Source organism: Muscardinus avellanarius (genome assembly GCF_963383645.1).
Source record: "Muscardinus avellanarius genome assembly, chromosome: 18".
Taxonomy (NCBI): Eukaryota; Metazoa; Chordata; class Mammalia; order Rodentia; family Gliridae; genus Muscardinus; species Muscardinus avellanarius.
Window position 1 is genome coordinate 4,005,570 of NC_137804.1, and position 19,029 is coordinate 4,024,598.

Genomic DNA, 19,029 nt, shown 5'->3' on the forward strand with positions numbered 1-19,029 from the left:
AAAAAAAAAAAAAAAGGCGAGTAGACCAAGTTTTGTTCAAGTTTTGTATACCGGCCTCTATATATTCTTACCCTATACTGCCATAGTCACTCCCATCTCCAGACAGGGGATTCCCTTTGCTGGGCAAATCTCCCTAGAGGGCCAGCCCATCACAGGGAGTAGCAGAAACTTTTCCTTTCAAACTTTGTTGCTAAAATGGGTGATGTAGAACCTTCTTAAGAACCCCATTTCTATCAGAAGAAATATTTTCAAGCATTGCACTTTAAACTATTAATTTATAAGAAAAACCATCTGGAAGTCTGACGAGGGCTCATGAATAGAGTATGAGCTACCAGTGTGACTTGGCTCCATAAATGAATTTAAAATGTAGGAAGAGTTCCGGGAAGATGGCGACGGAGGATAGCGGCACTTACAAGTCCCGCTAACAATCCAACTCTACTACCTCAAAACCAGCGCCTTTCAGAGCCAGAAAACACCACAGCAAAGAAATAAAAACGGTAAATACAAGGGACAGAGAAAAAGGGCTGGAAAAACAAGACACCGGAAAAAAACCAGCCCGAAGTGCCGCGCCCGCGCGGCGCGGAGCGGCCGGAGCAGCCGGAGCGGCCAGAGCCGCAGCGCGGATTGGGGGGAGCCGCGGAGCGGAGTGGCCTGAGCAGCCGGAGCAGCCAGAGCCGCGGCGCGGAACAGCCGGAGCGGCCAGAGTGGCCAGACCCGCGGTACAGAGCAGCTGGAGTCGCGGTTCCGAGCAGCTGAGCAGAGCGGCCAGAACAGCCGAGCGGAGCGGCCAGAACAGCCGGAGCAGTCAGAGCTGCAGTGCGGATTGGCTGGAGCGGCGGCGCGGAGTGGCCGGAGCCGCGGAGTGGAGCGGCCGGAGCAGCCGGAGCAGAGTGGCCAGAACAGCTGAGCGGAGCGGCCAGAGCAGCCGGAGCGGAGCGGCCAGAACAGCCGGAGCAGCCAGAGCCGCGTCGCGGAACGGCCGGAGCGGCCGGAGTGGCCAGACCCACGGTGCAGAGCAGCCAGAGCCGCGGTGCAGAGCGGCTGGAGCAGCCGGAGCGGCCAGAACCGTGGTGCGGAGCAGCCAGAGCCGCGGCGCAGAGCGGCCGGAGCGGCGCGGCCTACATCTCCCCTAGCAACACCAGGCTCCAGAGAGGAGGGAGACTCAAAACAGAGCTCAAATCCAGAGAGGAGGTACTCTGGCCTCGCGGCCTAGGATGCAGAAGCAGCGTCTCACTGCTGGCGGCAGCGGCGAGTTCACCGGACGGCCCTAGACCAACCCACTCAACCAGCCACCAGGCGCCTGAGAGGAGGGGTGGACAGCGAACCGAGGTGAGCAGGTGCTGATCAGCTGAGCGGCAGTCAGCAGTTTTGTTGGTGCAGGGAACATCTAAAGCTCCCAAGGGCTGGTTGCAGCACAACTGGCAAGGACTCAGAGCAGAGTTCAAAACCAGAGAAGAAATACGCCGCATCACAGCCGAGGGCGTGGCAGTGGTGCCATATTGCCAGTGGCGGCAGCAGCGAATCCACCGAGTTCACTACAGCTCCATCAGCGCACTCAACAACCGTGAGTCAAATTGCGCCCCCTAGGGGAGAAATCCCAGTACTGCACTCCCAGGGACTTCCGCAGATAGTCTCCCTGGGTCGGAGATTTTAGCAGTGCAGCCCAGTGGGGGAGTGGCAGTGGCAGAGATATCATACCATAGTCACAACTCCCCACTGGAGAACGCCCAACTTGGCACCCCCCACAGTCTAAGCAGCCTTGATTGACTCCCTGGGTCTGAGACTTTGTGATACAACACAGTAAAGGAGTAGTGGTGACTGAGATACCATAGACTAGAGATCCAGAGCATCTTAAGTGAACTCGTAGTGACTCAGGGAAGAACCCAGAGAAGGCACAAACTTCCAAAATCATGGGAAAGAGAAATAACAATGGAGCAGTGAATGCCAACAACACCACAACATCAGAATCTGATAACACAGAAACCCAAAGATCTCTAGAAGATCAAATTAGGAAAATAACTTTAGAAATAATAGAGGACTTTCGAAAAGAATTTAGAGAGAGTCAAAAAGAGATAAAGGATGCAATTAATGAAGTAAAGGCCTCAATTCAAAGTATAAACAACAGATTAGACCACATGGAGAATAGAATCTCGCTTCTTGAAGATGATCATTCTAAAAATGAACGCATAGTTTCTAATTTAGAAAAAAAAACCCGACAGCAGGAATCTGACATTGAAGAAATATGGGCCCATTTCAAGAGAGCTAACCTAAGAATAATTGGAATAGAGGAGGGAAAAGAAGGTGAAACCAAAGGGATCAACAATCTCTTCAAGGAAGTAATAGCAGAAAATTTTCCAAACATAGAGCAAGAGGTCGATACACAGGTCCAGGAAACTTATAGAACTCCCTTTAGACAGGATCAGAGAAGAGGATCCCCACGCCACATAATTGTCAAAATGACTAATGTGGAAGCCAAGGAGAGAATCTTAAAGGCAACAAAAACAAAAGGCCATGTGACATACAGAGGCAAACCAATTAGAATCACTCCAGACTTCCCAAACCAAGTTATGAAAGCCAGAAGGGCTTGGAGTAACATATTCCAAACTCTGAAAGAAAACAACTTCCAGCCAAAAATTTCCTACCCAGCAAAACTATCGATCAAATTAGATGGGGAAATAAGAAGCTTCCATGACAAACAGCAACTGAAGGAATTTATGTCTTCAAAACCAGCGCTAGAGAAAATACTCAAGGAGATTAACTGCAAAGAGGAAATGGGTAATTCACGCCAGAACCAAAGAAACAAGAATTCCCATCCAGCAGACAACTAAGCAAAGAAGAATAAACAGTATCTCAAACAGAAATAGGATCTTAACATGTTGGGAATTAAAAATTATCTCTCTATAATCACACTGAATGTAAACGGCCTCAACTCCCCAATAAAAAGACATAAAGTGGCAAAATGGATTAAAAGCCAGAATCCATCCATCTGCTGCTTACAAGAAACACACCTCACAAGTAAAGATAGGAACAAACTCAAGGTAAAGGGCTGGAGCAAGGTAATCCATGCTAATGGTACTCGAAGACAAGCAGGAGTAGCAACTATGATATCAGACAAGTTAGACTTCAAACCCAAACTTATTAGAAGAGACAAAGAAGGTCACATTTTACTGGTAAAAGGAATAGTCCAGCAAGAGGAAATAACAATAATCAACATATATGCCCCAAACATAGGGGCAGCTACTTTCATAAATCAAACTCTTTGTGACATGAAGCCACACATAAATCCCAACACAATAATACTGGGAGACTTCAACACACCTCTCACAATACTAGACCGATCTTCCAGACAAAGGGTCAGTAAAGATGTCTCAGAACTAAAGAACACCATTAACCAAATGGACCTTTTGGACACATATAGAATATTTCACCCAACTACAGCAGAGTTTACATTTTTCTCAGCTGCTCATGGAACCTTCTCCAAAATAGATCACATCCTGGGACACAAAATGAGCACTAGCAAATTTAAAAAATGTTACATACTTCCCTGTGTCATTTCAGACCATAATGGAATGAAACTAGAAATCAACTATAAGAAGACCCAGAGAAACAACATAAACATGTGGAGAATGAACACCACACTTCTGAATGAAGAATGGGTCATAGAAGATGTAAGAGGTGAAATCAAGAAATTTCTAGAAACAAATGAAAATAAAGAAACAACATATCAAAACCTCTGGGACACTTTGAAGGCAGTATTAAGAGGAAAATTTATAGCACTGAGTGCTCACATAAGAAAAACAGAAAATCTTCAAATAAATAGCCTTATGACACACCTCAAAGCCCTTGAAAAGCAGGAACAATTGAACCCCAAAGCCAGCAGAAGACGGGAAATTATTAAAATTAGAGCAGAAATTAACGAAATAGAGAATAAAAAAACAATACAGAAAATCAACAAAACCAAAAGCTGGTTTCTTGAAAAAATTAACAAGATTGATAAACCACTAGCCAACCTAACTAAAAAAAAGAGAGAATCAACCCAAATTATGAAGATAAGGGATGAAAAAGGAGACATTACTACTGACAGCGTAGAAATCCAGAGGATTATCAGAAACTACTTTGAAAAACTATACTCCAACAAAATGGAAAATCTGGAGGAAATCGACAACTTCCTAGATAAATACAACCTTCCTAAACTGAGTCAAGAAGATATAGAACACTTAAACCAACCAATAACAATCAAAGAGATTGAAATAGCAATAAAGAGCTTACCATCAAAGAAAAGCCCAGGACCAGATGGTTTCCCAAGTGAATTCTATAAAACCTTTATAGGAGAACTAATCCCAATACTACTCAAACTATTTCGGGAAATAGAAAAAACCGGGACTCTCCCAAATACATTCTATGAAGCCAACATCACACTAATACCCAAACCGAATAAAGACAGTTCAAGGAAGGAAAACTACAGGCCTATATCTCTGATGAACTTGGATGCAAAACTATTAAACAAAATACTAGCAACACGCATTCAAAACCACATCAAGAAAATCATTCACCATGACCAGGTAGGGTTCATCCCAGGGATGCAAGGCTGGTTCAATATACGAAAATCAATCCATGTAATTCATCATATAAACAGAATCAAAGACAAAAACCACATGATCATCTCAATAGATGCTGAAAAAGCATTTGATAAAATTCAACATCCATTTATGATAAAAACACTGCAGAGAATTGGAATAGAAGGAACATATCTCAACATTATTAAGGCAATCTACAATAAGCCCACTGCCAACATCATATTAAATGGGGAAAAACTTCAAGAATTTCCCCTAAAAACTGGAACGAGACAAGGATGTCCACTATCACCACTTCTCTTCAATATAGTACTAGAGACTCTAGCCAGAGCAATAAGGCAAGAAAAGGAAATCAAAGGAGTACAAATAGGAAAAGAAGAACTTAAGCTTTCACTATTTGCAGATGACATGATACTATATTTAGAAAACCCAACAAACTCAACCAAAAGGCTTATAGAACTGATCAACAAATTCAGCAAGGTATCTGGATACAAAATCAATCTTAAAAAATCAGAAGCTTTCCTGTACACCAACCATAAATCCACTGAAAAAGAAATTCAGAAAACACTTCCACTCAGGATCTCCCACAAAAAAATAAAATACCTAGGAATAAACTTGACCAAGGAAGTAAAAGATCTCTACAAAGAAAATTATAAAACACTGAAAAAAGAAATCGAAGAAGATCTTAGAAGATGGAAAGACCTTCCATGTTCATGGATTGGCAGAATTAATATCATTAAAATGGCCATCCTCCCAAAAGTGATCTACAGATTTAATGCAATGCCCATTAAACTACCAAGATCATTCCTCATAGACATAGAAAAATCAGTCCTTAAATTTATCTGGAATAACAAAAAGCCCAGAATAGCCAAGGTAGTTCTCAGCAACAAAAACCACGCAGGAGGAATCACAATACCTGACTTTAAACTATACTACAAAGCCATTGTAATAAAAACAGCATGGTACTGGCAAAAGAACAGATATATAGACCAATGGAGCAGAATAGAAGACCCAGAAACAAGTCCACACACTTTCAGCCAATTGATTTTTGACAAAGGGGCCAAAAACATACACTGGAAAAAAGATAGCCTCTTCAACAAATGGTGTTGGCAAAACTGGTTAACCATATGCAGAAAATTGGATGTTAATCCCACTTTTTCACCCTGTACAAAAGTCAACTCACGATGGATCAAAGACTTGGAAATTAAACCAGAGACCTTGAAGCTCCTTGAAGAGGGCATAGGTCCAACACTACAACACATAGGCACAGACAAACATTTCCTCAACAAGACCCCAAAGGCACAACAAATTAAAAGGAGAATCAATACATGGGATTGCATGAAACTGAAGAGCTTCTGTTCAGCAAAGGAAACTATCAAGAACCTCAATCGAGAGCCAACAGAATGGGAGAAGATTTTTGCCACCTACACCACTGATAGAGGACTAATATCTAGAATATACAGAGAACTCAAGAAACTCAACACTAAGAAAACAAAGCATCCAATAACAAAATGGGCAAATGAACTAAATAGACACTTCACAAAAGAAGAAATTCAAATGGCCAATAAATGCATGAAAAAATGCTCAACATCACTGGCAATCAGAGAGATGCAAATCAAAACTACCCTGAGATTTCACCTAACTCCAACTAGAATGGCCATCATTCAAAACACAAACAACAACAGATGCTGGCGAGGATGTGGAGAAGTGGGAACTCTAAGACATTGTTGGTGGGATTGCAAATTAGTGCAACCACTTTGGAAAACAGTATGGAGAATCCTCAGAAGAATGGGAACAAATCTTCCATTTGATCCAGCAATACCACTGTTGGGTATCTACCCAAAAGAAAAGAAACCAAACTACCAAACTAATGCATGTGTATCTATGTTCATAGCTGCACAATTCACCATAGCCAAACTATGGAACCAGCCAAGATGTCCATCAACAGATGAATGGATTACAAAACTGTGGGATATGTACACAATGGAATTTTACTCAGCCATCAAAAAAAACTCAATTACATCATTTTCAGGGAAATGGATGGAACTGGAGGACATTATGCTAAGTGAGATTAGTCAGGCACAAAAAATAAGAAATCAGATGCTTTCCCTAATATGTGAGAGTTAGGGAGAAATGGGTCATAGGAGGAACTCTTGGAAGAGGATCAGTAACTTTTAACTCTGTTTACATTGTCTTTGGATATACAATATTTTTTTTATTTTTTAGGGAGTTTATTTACTCTTTTGTTGCCTGTGCCATTGAAATCATATCCAAGAAATCACTTCCAATTTCAATGTTGTAAGGTTTTATGACCCAGATTTTCTTCTAAAAGCTTATAGTATTAAGATTTATATTTAGGTCTTTTATCTATTTTGAGTTAATATTTGTATATGTGTTAGGTAAGGGTCCAATTTTATTCTTTTTCATTTATTATTATTTTTCAACAATATTTAGTTAAAAGACTAGTATTTCCTCCACCAAAAGTTCATGGAAACCTTGTCAAAAATAACTTGACAATGTATGGAAGAATTTATCTCTAGGCTTTTATTTAGCTCCAATGGTTTATATATCTGCCTTTAGAACAGTACTACACTGTTTCAATTATTGTAGCTTTATATGGTTTGAAATCAGAAAATATACATCTTCTAGCTTTGTTCTCCTTTGAGACTGTTTTGGGTATCTAGAGTCCATATTCCATATCAGGATAGATTTTTTCTGAAAAATAAATAAATAAATGTATGATAGTTTCACCTAAAAAAAAAAAAAAAGAAAAAAATATTCTCTGGTAAGAAAGAAAGCAAAAAGAAATATTGAAATGTTATCTTTAAGTCATCAAAAGTTTGGTACCAGACAAATGAAACTGTTATGTGAGATTATCAATGTTAATATTGTATAAATTGCTATAATACTAGATGTCAACCAGTAAGCCAAGCGCGGGAAGGAGGGATGGGGAGGGAATGGGGTGGGGATCGTGGTAGGGGCTAACTGGGCGAGATGTGCATGTATGTCTACAAAAGTATTTTCTTTATACCACTATGATGTATGAATACATTGCACCAATAAAAATAAATTTAAAAAAAAAAAATAAAATGTAGGAAGAGCTTCGAGTGTGGGGAGGGAGTAAAAGGATGTGTGCTTACACTGGCACAGCAGACACCATTTTTAGATTTATCCTGTATGCTCATTCAAGTGTCCTGAGTTGGGGGATTGGTGGAGATTAAGGAGCCTAAATTAGTACCCCCAGGATATGTCTCAGTACCATTGCTGTCTGACCCGCACACTTGAGTCTATATTTATAGAAACATATTACCCAAGGAAGGGGAAAATAGAATAGTCCTCCCGTGCCCCAGGTACCTGGTTTTAGAGGAGGCAGATTACCAGAGTTCACTGGAAGAAGGGAGAGAACATGATATAAAAGGCTGGAAACTCTGTCAAAAAGTTAGAGAGCCTCGTGCATTGACACAGCTGGACATGTTAAGTTTGGGGGGGGGAGAGAGAGAGGAGAGGAGAGGAGAGGAGAGGAGAGGAGAGGAGAGGAGAGGAGAGGGGAGGGGAGGGGAGGGGAGGGGAGGGGAGGGGAGGAGAGGAGAGGAGAGGAGAGGAGAGGAGAGGAGAGGAGAGGAGAGGAGAGGAGAGGGGAGGAGAGGAGAGGAGAGGAGAGGAGAGGAGAGGAGAGAACATAGTATCTCTTCAACGCAGGCTTCTCCATTGTGCAGAGAACTTTGAAAACATTTGTGATGTCTAGATAGAAAAACTGAAAGTGAGGGAGTCACGGATACTGCCAGGAAGACCCTGCACTCCACCTTCAGTCTCAAATGCACTGCCGTTTTTGTCTGCGGGGCAGTGCAAGGTGAATCGCTGAGACCCGGAGCTATATGCTTGGGTTAAACTCTGAAGGGGTGGATAGACCTGGAGAGCATTATGTTAGGTGAGATTCGCCGGTTACAGAAAGCGAAGGGTCATCTGTTTGCTCTCATATGCAGAAGCTAGGGGGAGTAATCAAGATACCACAGGGACTTCAGATAATGAAGGAGAAACCCCCGTGGAGTAATGCAGGAGGTCCAAGGAAGGGTGGTGATAGAGGGATTCATTAAGAAAATAATTCCATTGATATTATGCGCATATGTGAAGTTATTGATACCAATCTCAATATGTCTGGGGAACGGGAGGGAGCCAGGGGGAAGTTCATCAAACACCGTGTGCACGTATGTCCCTGTCACTCTGAATTGCACTATGATGTGAGGTTACAATGCACCAATAAAAGTACATATATAGCCGGGCGTGGTGGCGCATGCTTATAATCCCGCGCTTGGGAGGCGGAGACAGGAGGATCGCGCAGGTTCGAAGCCAGCCGCGCTGGCTTAAGAGACCTTGTTTCCAAATAAAAAGTATAAAATAGGTCTGGGAGTATAGCCCAGAGGTAGAAGGGTTTCCAGGAACCCCAATACCACACACACACACACACACACACACACACACACACAAGATTTTAAAAAGTATATATATAGGTCCCTCTGGGAAGATGGTGATGGAGGAAAGCGGCACATACCAGTCCTGCTGACACTTAATCTCCATTTCCTTGAAAATGGCGTTCTTACAAAAGCCAGAAAACACCACAACTTAAAAAAAAAACAAAGGTGACAGGAAAAAAAATGGCTAGAAGACCGATCAGAGAGCAGGAAAGAAACCCGCCTTGTGGCCACGGGCACCACAGCGGTGCCATCTTACCTCACTGCACCCGACTCCAGAGATGAACAGGAAAAACAACCAAGGACCTGAAGTGAGCGGCTGCAGATCATCGGAGTTGTCGGCCATCAGTTCCTCCTGTGGAAACACCGGCTACAACTTCCAGCAGTAGCGGCCAAGTTCACCATGCCCTCCAGAGATCCAGAGCGGGACTCAACAATACCAGAAAAGAAACCCGCCTGCCTCGCAGCCGTGGGCACCACGTCAGCGCCATCTTTGTTAACTGCACCTGATTCCAGAGACAAACGGGAAAACAACCAAGGACTTGTAGTAAGCAGCTGAAGATTATTGGAATTGTAAGTCATCAGTTCCTCCTGCGCAAATACCAGCTACAACTTTGCAGCCATGGCGGCCGACCTCACCACGCCCTCCAGAGATCCAGAGCCTAAAAATAGGAACAAGACAAGGATGTCCATTATTACCATTTCTTTTCAATATAGTACTTCAGACTCTAGCCAGAGTAAGAAGGCAAGAAAGAAAATTAAAAGAGTACAAATAGAAAAAGAAGAACTCAAACTTTCACTATTGGCAGATGATATGATACTTAGAGAACTCACCAAAAAGCTTGTAGAACTGGTCAACAAATTCAGCAAAGTGTCTGGATACAAAATCAATCTTAAAAAATTGGAAGCTGTTCTGTATACTAACCATAAATCCACTGAAAAAGAAATCCAGAAAACACCTCCACTCAGGATATCCCACAAAAAATAAAATACTTAGGAATAAATTTAACCAAGGAGATAAAAGACCTCTACAGAGAAAATTATAAAACATTGAAAAAAGAAATTGAAGAAAACCTTAGAAGATGGAAAGATCTTTCATGTTTATGGATAGGCAGAATAAATATAATCAGAATGGCCATAGTTCCAAAAGTGATCTACAGATTAAACACAATACCCATTACATTACCAAAGTCATTCCTCACAGACATAGAAAAACCAGTCCTTAAATTCATCAGTAACAATAAAAGAACCCATAATAGCCAAGAGCTGGCAACAAAAACCATGCAGGAGGAATCACAAGACCTGATTTTAAAGTATACTACAAAACCATACCAATAAAAAATAATATGGTACTGGCACAAAACAGATACATAGACCAATGGAGCAGAATAGAAGACTCAGAAACAAATCTGTACACTTACAGCCAACTGATTTTTGACAAAGGGGCTAAAAACATACACTGGAAAAAAGATAGTCTGTTCAACAAATGGTGTTGGCAAAACTGGTTAACCATATGCAGAAAAATGGAAATAAACCCCACTTTCTCACCCTGCACAAGAGTCAATTCAAGATGGATCAAAGACTTGGAAGTTAGACCAAAGACCTTGAGGGTCCTTGAAGAGGGTACAGGTCCAACACTGCAACACATAGGCACAGGTAAAAACTTTCTCAACAAGACCCCAAAGGCACAAGAAACTAAAAGGCAGATCAATACATGGGATTGCATTAAACTGAAGAGCTTCTGTTCAGCAAAGGAAACTATCAAGAACCTCAACCAAGAGCCAACAGAATGGGAGAAGATTTTTGCCACCGACTCCTCCCATAGAGGACTAATATCTAGAATATACAGAGAACTCAAGAAACTCAGTACAAAGAAAACAAATAACCCAATCAAAAAATGGGAAAGGGAACCGAATAGACACTTCATGAAAGAAGAAATTCAAATGGGTAATAAATGCATGAAAAATGCTCAACACCATTAGCAATCAGAGAGATGCAAATCAAAACTACCCTGAGATGTCACTTAACTCCAACTAGAATGGCAACCAGTCAAAACACAACAACAAATGCTGGTGAGGATGTGGAAGAGTGGGGACTCTACTACATTGTTGATGGGATTACAAATTAGTGCAACCACTTTGGAAAAGTGCGTGGAGGATCCTCAGAAGAATGGGAATGAACTTACCATATGATCCAGCAATACCACTTCTGGGTATCTCCCCAAAAGAATTGAAACCAAACTGTCAAACTAATGCTTATGTATCTATGTTCATAGCTGCACAATTCACCGTAGCCAAACTATGGGACCAGCCAAGATATCCATCAATGGATGAATGGATTACAAAACTATGGGATATGTACACAATGGAATTTTACTCAGTCATAAAGAAAAACACAATTATGTCATTTGCAGGGAAATGGATGGAACGGGAGGACATTATGCTAAGTGAAGATTCCATTAGGTACAGCTGGTAAACCTGGCCCATACTAAATGCTCAAATAAACGTTAGCTCATATTTTCTTGCTTTGATTACTCTCCCTTGCTTTGTTTTCTTTTCTTCCACTCCATGTATATTAGGGAAGAAGTTTGCCCACTGGGTGACCCTGGAGGCTGTTGGGTCTTGCCACGCAACAAGCTCTCTGAGCCCAAGAAGATCTGTACAGGATTTTGACTTGCCAAGAGCACTGTGTGCTAGTAGCAGAGATTCAAGACTGTTCCAAAGCACAGCGGATTCCTGGGCCTAGTTGTTTCTAAGGCAAGCTCTCGTCCTTATAAAAGGGAGAGTAGCAGGGTGGTGGGATTCTTCCTAGATGGCAGCCACAGCAGGCCCTGGCCCCTGTGTGCATCTTGGTGGGGAGAGGGTGAACATGTGGGGTTGTGTATTTCATCTTGTTGACAGTGAATCTCTCCAGTGAAAGCTGGTCCATGCTTGGTGCCATGGGGTCGACTCTCCCCTCCCTCCCCGCATCCTTCTCTGAACCGTCTCATTCCACCCGGTGAGTCCGGAGCCTCTTAGAGCCGAGCATGCATCCCGTGATTTCACCTGCCCCCTGGGGTTCAGGTGTCGCCCACCTGCCGAGGATTCCTGTCTACACCTTATCCTCATTTCCCGGTGATCGTCACCGAGACCTGTCCTCTTAAACTATCAAAAGTTCTTAAAGTTGAACTAACTCAGGGGGAGGGGGGTTCTGTCTCCTTGGCCAGAAAAACAAACAAGAAGAAAACAAAACCTCACTCATCCATTTGGTGCCCTGACAAAAGTCCCAGGGTTCTCTCTAGACCCCCCATGGCCCGCCAGTTGGTTCAAGCAGCTCAGAGGTGCACTGCACTGCCCTGGCTCCTTCCTGGCCCGGTGGCCCTTCCCCACCAGGACCCACATGTGTGATGGTCTCTTCCTTTTTACCCTGCACATCCTGCCCAGTTATTTTTCCTCTCCTACCCAAATACCTTCAATATCTCCCCAATGCCTTCATAGAACTCTTCACTCCGGCCTTCAAGGATCTCCACAAATGGTCCATTTCTTTCTTGTTTCTTTTCTTTCTTTTTGTGGTACTGGGGGTAGAACCCAGGGGCTTCCTACTTCCGGGCTATACTCCCAGACCTATTTTATATTTTATTTGGAACAGGGTCTCACTAAGTTGCTGAGAGCCTCACTAAGTAGCTGAGGTTGGCTTCGAACCTGTGTGATCCTCTTGTCTCAGCCTCCCAAGCGCGGGGATTACAAGCGTGCACCACCACGCCTAGCCAAATGGTTCATTTCTAAGAACTGGCTAGTGTAGCTGTTGCGCTCTCTGTATTCTTTGGCCGGGCAGTTGAGTAACTCAAAGTGCCTTACTCTTTCTCAGTTCCGTGGCACGGCCCAGCTCTTGTCTCCATTTCCAACACCCTCCTAAACCTCCTCCACCTGTCAGGTCCTGCACATTTACCAAGCTCATCCAGGATGTCTGGACATCTAGCTCATGAGGGCTTCCTCCACTCACACCCCCAGAGCAGAGGGTCCCTGCTTCATGGCTGGTTCCTGGCACTTGATTGTATTGTATTCTTATCCTTTTTCTGACTCTTCCTAATAAGCACATCTATTTTGAGGTTCAAGGCCATAGGTTAGCAGCCATCACACAGGTGTGTTACCTTGGTCCTTGGGAACGTGTCTGCTGATTGAATTGAGCAGGGGATTGACCCACAGCAGAAGACTTAGAAGACCAGGGGGCTGGCCTATGTGCTCACAGAGCTGTGTACCATGGACATTCAGCACAGAAACAGGAACGGAGCTCAGACCAGTAATATCTCTGCCTCTTGGTGATGTTCTGGAGGCTCTTCTCGCGAGCAGCGTCTCTGGGGAAGATGAGCCTCTGGCACCCACGCAAGGTCTGGACACAGCATCTTCCTGCCTTGACTCTCCTCCCTCCGCCCTGGGCTCTGAGCGCTGGCCAGGCTCATACACAGGGCTTTGGTCATTTGCTGCCATCTAGTGAAGGAAGGGGAGTTCAACCTCTTGCTAAAGCTGAGCAGATCTGTGCTGTCCCTGGGTGGTGGCTCCGGGCACCCAGTCCTCCAGGCCCGGTGGATCCTTGTGGGGCTGGACTGGTGTATGTGAGGATGGATGAAGCTTTGGCAGACAGAAGATCACATCTGAACCCCTAAAGGGTAGTCCGAAATAGGCAAGATCACAGTCTTCCTCCTCTTCCTCCTCCTCCTCCTCCTCCTCTTCCTCCTCCTCCTCTCCCTCCTCCTCCTCCTCCTCCTCCTCTCTCTTCTCTCTTCTCTACCTCCTCCTATTGCTTCTCGTCCTCCTCCTCCTGTTTCTCCATGTCACCTCTGATCTTGCTTCTCCTCCTTCCCCTTTCCTCTGCCTCCTCCTCCTCCTCCCCCTGTTTCTCCTCTGCCTCCTCCCCCTCCTTCTCCTCCAGCAAAGAGGCACCCTACTGGGATGATTACTGGCCTTCTCTTTCAGAACACTTGGTAGGGATCTAAGAAATGCCCAGAGCTCGCAATCCCAGGCATCCTGTAGGACAGCTGTGGGTTATTCCCAGTGCCTCAAGGGGAATATGGCCATGAATTTACACTGGTGATTCCCACAAGGCCTTCCCAGTCCTGCTTGGGAGCCCGTGGTCCTGGAGCCACTTGCTCCTCCCTCCTCAGCAGGGCACAGAGGTCCCACCCTACCAGGTGGGTGGCTGTGTGCAAGCCCCTCAACCCCTGAGCCATGGCTGCCTTTAATTTCAATGGGGTCTACCTTAGTCATTTGGCTGTTATAAGGCACAAGTGAAATTACTCACAGGTAGTGCCCGCTGCATAGCAACTACTGGATAAACATTAGTAGTAATACTATTTTTTTTTCAATGCTCCAAGGCACTTGGCTCCCTACAAAGAGCTCAGGCCCTGGATATAAACACGTTGAGTCATGGTTAGATCATATAGGCATTGAAAACAATCATCTCTCAGCCCGCCACCAGATCCAGGGCCACCCTTCTGTCTGTTGGACAGTGGGGGCCAGGTCAGAAGCTCAGACCTCAGACTGCAGGCTGCTGACAGACACATTAGCTCACCCGCCTGCCTGAGTACAGGATTCCATGGCTATTTCTGTGTGTTTTCCCTCTACACCTAGAATGTTTCAACTTAGGTTGAGGGATGTGACCTCTGTGCATCTCCAGCATGTATAGGGAAGTCCTGGGTTAGTCCTGGGGCTGAGCCCTTCTGTTAGTCCTGGGTTTTTATCTGAGCTTTTATGCAGACATTCTGCCAGAACTGACTGGAGGCCTCACTGAATGGCTAAGATGGCTGGATAGCCAATATGGCTCCCTCGTCCTACGGCCCAGGGGTGGCTAAGAGGTACTCTCTCTTTCCCCATCCAAGAGGCCCACTGTAGATATTCTAACCAGAGTCAAGTGAGACTTCCTTACTGGTTCCAGCAAATGGTGTGCTGGAGTCAGCTCAGGCCCTCTCTCAAGAACACATTACATCTGTCCCCACTCCTTACCCTGTAACTTCATGTGGGTGGCTTAAAATCAGCCATGACGAGAGTATTCACATCACTGAAATCAGTGAATGCTGAAATCCATGGTTCCCCCTGTCCCCAATGAGCCGACTGCCAAACACTTATCAGGAAGATTGCTGGCATCAGCCTTTAATTCCAAGCAAAGAACTACATAAGCCACTACTCATGCAACCGCCAAACATAAAGGAAACATTAGTGTACCATCTCCATGAAATGCGAATGGCAAAGTCTCATTTGTTTATTTATATGTTAAATATATATAACAGAGATTGTAGCTTACGAAAGACAGAGTGGCAACTAACAAATCAAGATCATGCCTTTAGTTTGAGATATACCCCAAATATTTAATGTTGGCAAAAATATCTGCAATGAGCTACTTGTTTATTGGCAGATTTTGAATTTCCACTTAGCACACAAAAGATATTTATGTGATAAACTACATCCCTGAAATGGGAAAAACACTAAACAGAAGTCTTAGGTAATGTACCTAGAAACATATGGGAATGCAATTACAAATTTTTAACAAGATTTTTGTCTCTTCTTTTGATTTGACAGGATTTGAACTGTATTTCAGTTCCAACATTAGTGAGAATATCCTCTGCCACCCTTTCTAGTGTCTCCTTCTTCATTGAAGTAGTACCAGTAGTTCATAGTCAGACACCCTTATCTTACACCTCTACAAGAATCATTTAAAATGAGTACTGCTAGGCATGGTGGTACACGCCAGTAATCCCAGTACTTGGGAGGCTGAGACATGAGGATTGCAGGTTTGAAGCCAGCCTCAGCAACTTAGCAAGGCTCTCAGCAACTTAGCAAGACCCTGTTTTCAAATAAAAAATAAACCAAAGATGGGGTTGGGGTAGAGCTCAGAGGTAGAATGCCTGAGTTCAATCCCCAGCACCACAAAAATAAATTAATTAATTAACTAAAATGAACACTAAATTCTCATTTCTTTTAACCAGGAAAAAAAACAGAATGGCTAGTCCAGTGAATCCACTCGTAGAACACTGAGCTAACGACCTCTGCAGCTGAGGCTGGAGGCAAGGCTGTGCGGCTGTGAGGTAGGGGTGCAGGTGAGAGGCTCAGTCATAGTGAGCCTTGCTTTTGAGCCCCTCGGGGCCAGACACATCTCCGTTGCAGAGCATCGGGAGTGGAGAGGGAGGCCTGTCTTCCAAGGCGTGCTTGGTCATTTTCGTCATGTACCTTCGGAAGGCTTTTTGAATGACAGCGGCTCCTCGCTCCTCTTCCTTTCTCTTGGTGGTGGTGACTATGGGCTCGTACAGCTTCCGGAGGGGATTGGCTTCCATGAACCTCTCCTCCATCATGGTTTTCATGGTGTCCAGGCCACTGGAGTCTCCGAGTACCCTTGTGGTGAAGGCGAAGAGAATGTCCATGCAGTGTAGACGGTCTCCGCTCACCATGGGTAAGTCCATGACTAGGAACTGGAATTTATTTGGTTTGGCCACACGCAAAGGCTCGGGCAGGGCATCGGCAAAGTCAGACAGGACAGAATATTCAATAAACTGTGTGGCTTCGGGGTCAAACTTCTCCCAGACTTCGTAGAATATTTCAAAGTCATCTTCTCCCAGGGGGTCCTCGCTTTCCTCAGTGGCTGTATTAAAGTTCTCCAGAATCACCGCGATGTACATGTTGACCACGATGAGGAAGGAGATGATGATGTAACTGACGAAGTAGGCCACGGCTATGGCGGGGAGGTGACGGTTCTCCGAGGAGCCGGGGGAGTCTCGCGTCTGCAGCATGGGGCTGAGGAGGCCGTCCCAGCCCGCCGACGTGGTGATCTGGAAGAGACAGAGCATGCTGCCGGGGAAAGTCTCGAAGTTGAAGATGTCATCGATGCCGGCGGTTTTCTCCACTTTGGAAAAATAGTTCATGCCTAAAATGGCATAAATAAACATGACGAGAAAGAGCAGGAGACCGATGTTGAACAGAGAGGGGAGAGACATCATCAGAGCGAAGAGAAGGGTCCGGATGCCGCGTGCTGCCCGGACCAGTCTCAGGATTCGGCCGATCCGAGCCAAGCGGACGATTCTGAAGAGTGTTGGAGGAAAAGGTATGTGACTCTGTTTTTCCAAAGCAGAAACCATCGTACCTGAAAGGAGAAGAAGGGCCGGCTAATTTCCAGCAGGCACGCTGGTTGTAAACTCTGTCTTCTGTCTCAGAATCCTAGTGGTGCCGACTTTTATGCTTGGTCATGTATACACAAAACTAAGAAATTTCTTTTCTCTCTGTGCCTTAACTTGGGGTATAATTTCCAAGGGTCGTATCATTCTAGGTGTGGCTTATGATGGGAAAGGTTTAAAAAATTTGTGAGTGTGTGGCACTAGGGTTTGAACCCAGAGGCATTCTACCGCCTAGCTACACTCCCAGCCCCCTTTAATTTTTATTATTTTGAAACTGGGTCAAAGTTGTTGAGGCTGGCCTCGAACCTGCACTTCTCCTGTCTCAGCCTCCCATGTACTGGGATTACAGATGTGTGCCGCCACACGTGGCTTATACAAAATATTGAAGACAACTAAGCAAAGAAATGCAGTTTATAAAAGCAGGTTCTATAAATTATCTGATTATTTGAAGGGATATCATCTATATGGGATCTCTATAACCCCTCATAGAGCAAAAACTACAATGGCTTTCCTTATGAATATATAAAATGCAAACCAGATAAACTACACTTTGAGTCTTTATTAGAGTATAGGGAGAAATTGCTGCTACTATAAGTCAACGTGAGCCTCAGCTGCCGGTAGATATTGTGGAATCCCTGAGAGGCTCGAAGTGGGATAAAAGGGATGGGTTGTTATCCGTCCTCACCTTGCTACACCTTCTGCTGAAGGGCTGCAGGTGAGCGAGGCCAGAGGGGTGGGGACACTGGAATGCCTCACCTTAGGCCCTCTCACAAGGAGCTCTCCCCAAGCCCCCCGGAGGTCTAGCCTCAAAAAGCCTAAGGCTTTTAAAGTCAGGGGATGCTGTCTGCATCGTCATGGATACCCCACAAGTGGTATTTCAAGCTTTATGCAACATCTGAATATTTGGCCTAAAATGTCACCCTGTCCTCTCGCAGCCTGCTCTCCAGGCAAGCGATACAGGATTCAAAACGCTCACATTTTGGCCCAAATATCAGAGAATGGCTGGAACATGCTTGCCTTGTGTAGACATGGCCTCGGTCCTGTTCTGAGGGTCCTCTAAGGTCATTAGGGGTCACGGGCAGCAGGAACGCTCTGCCATCACCTAATGACTAGAGGACCAGTGGATGACACGCCGTGCTGACCGTCCCCATCGTGCCAGGGAAGTCTGATTCCTGTGTCAATTGGAAGTCGACCTTGGCAAGATGTGGAATTCACCCAGCGCAAGTCAGCGCCGCCGCCATCCTCGAAGGCCTATCTCCTCCATAGGGGCCTTTGCTGATCCAGCCCAGGGTAACCTGTCCTTCCTCTGAGCGCAGCTCTTCTGTGGAGCACGTGGTGCAGTGCTCCATTAACGACCCTATCTTTTCCTGATGCCTCAAGGTAAGTAGGTTTCAGCACCTCGACCGGATCGTGAACACCTACAGATGGACTCCAACTTGGGTGTCAGGTGCACCGGCAAAGGCCCAAAAAATTCTTCCCGCACAGGTGAGGAGTATTGGCTCAAGTGTGCATCCGCCCATCCACTCGCACAAAATGCTGGACAGCAAGTGGAACTGCCACTGTCGAGCAGCTGACCAAAGCTGTGACAGATGTCAGAGATATTTCCAGAAATTGTGCAATGCCCAGAACTGCCTAGAACAGCTGTGGAGCCTCTTTGTCTACCGCAGGAAAGATCCCTGAGCTTCCAGAGGGGCCGCCCGCACTCAGCCGACCACCGTTTGCTTTTTGTACTGCCGTCTTCACTGTAACTAGGACTTGTGGTTGCAACTGATGAATAAGATTGAAGTTCTGTCTAACTATAAACAGGGGAAAGCATCTCTTGCTAAGCTTTCTCTGTGTAAACCTCACA

The 19,029-nt window shown here is 44.9% G+C and overlaps 1 protein-coding gene across 1 annotated transcript in view; it reads right to left on the reverse strand.

The window, feature by feature from the left end:
- Positions 1-16,121: 16,121 nt before the first annotated feature.
- The window catches only part of SCN11A (sodium voltage-gated channel alpha subunit 11), a gene marked incomplete at both ends in the record, with an annotated part of 71,204 nt that continues 68,296 nt past the window's right edge, over positions 16,122-19,029 (reverse strand). The window contains one exon of the mRNA XM_080715869.1: positions 16,122-17,149. Within this exon, the coding sequence (XP_080571995.1) occupies positions 16,122-17,149 (1,028 nt within the window). The remainder of the gene's footprint in view (positions 17,150-19,029) is intronic.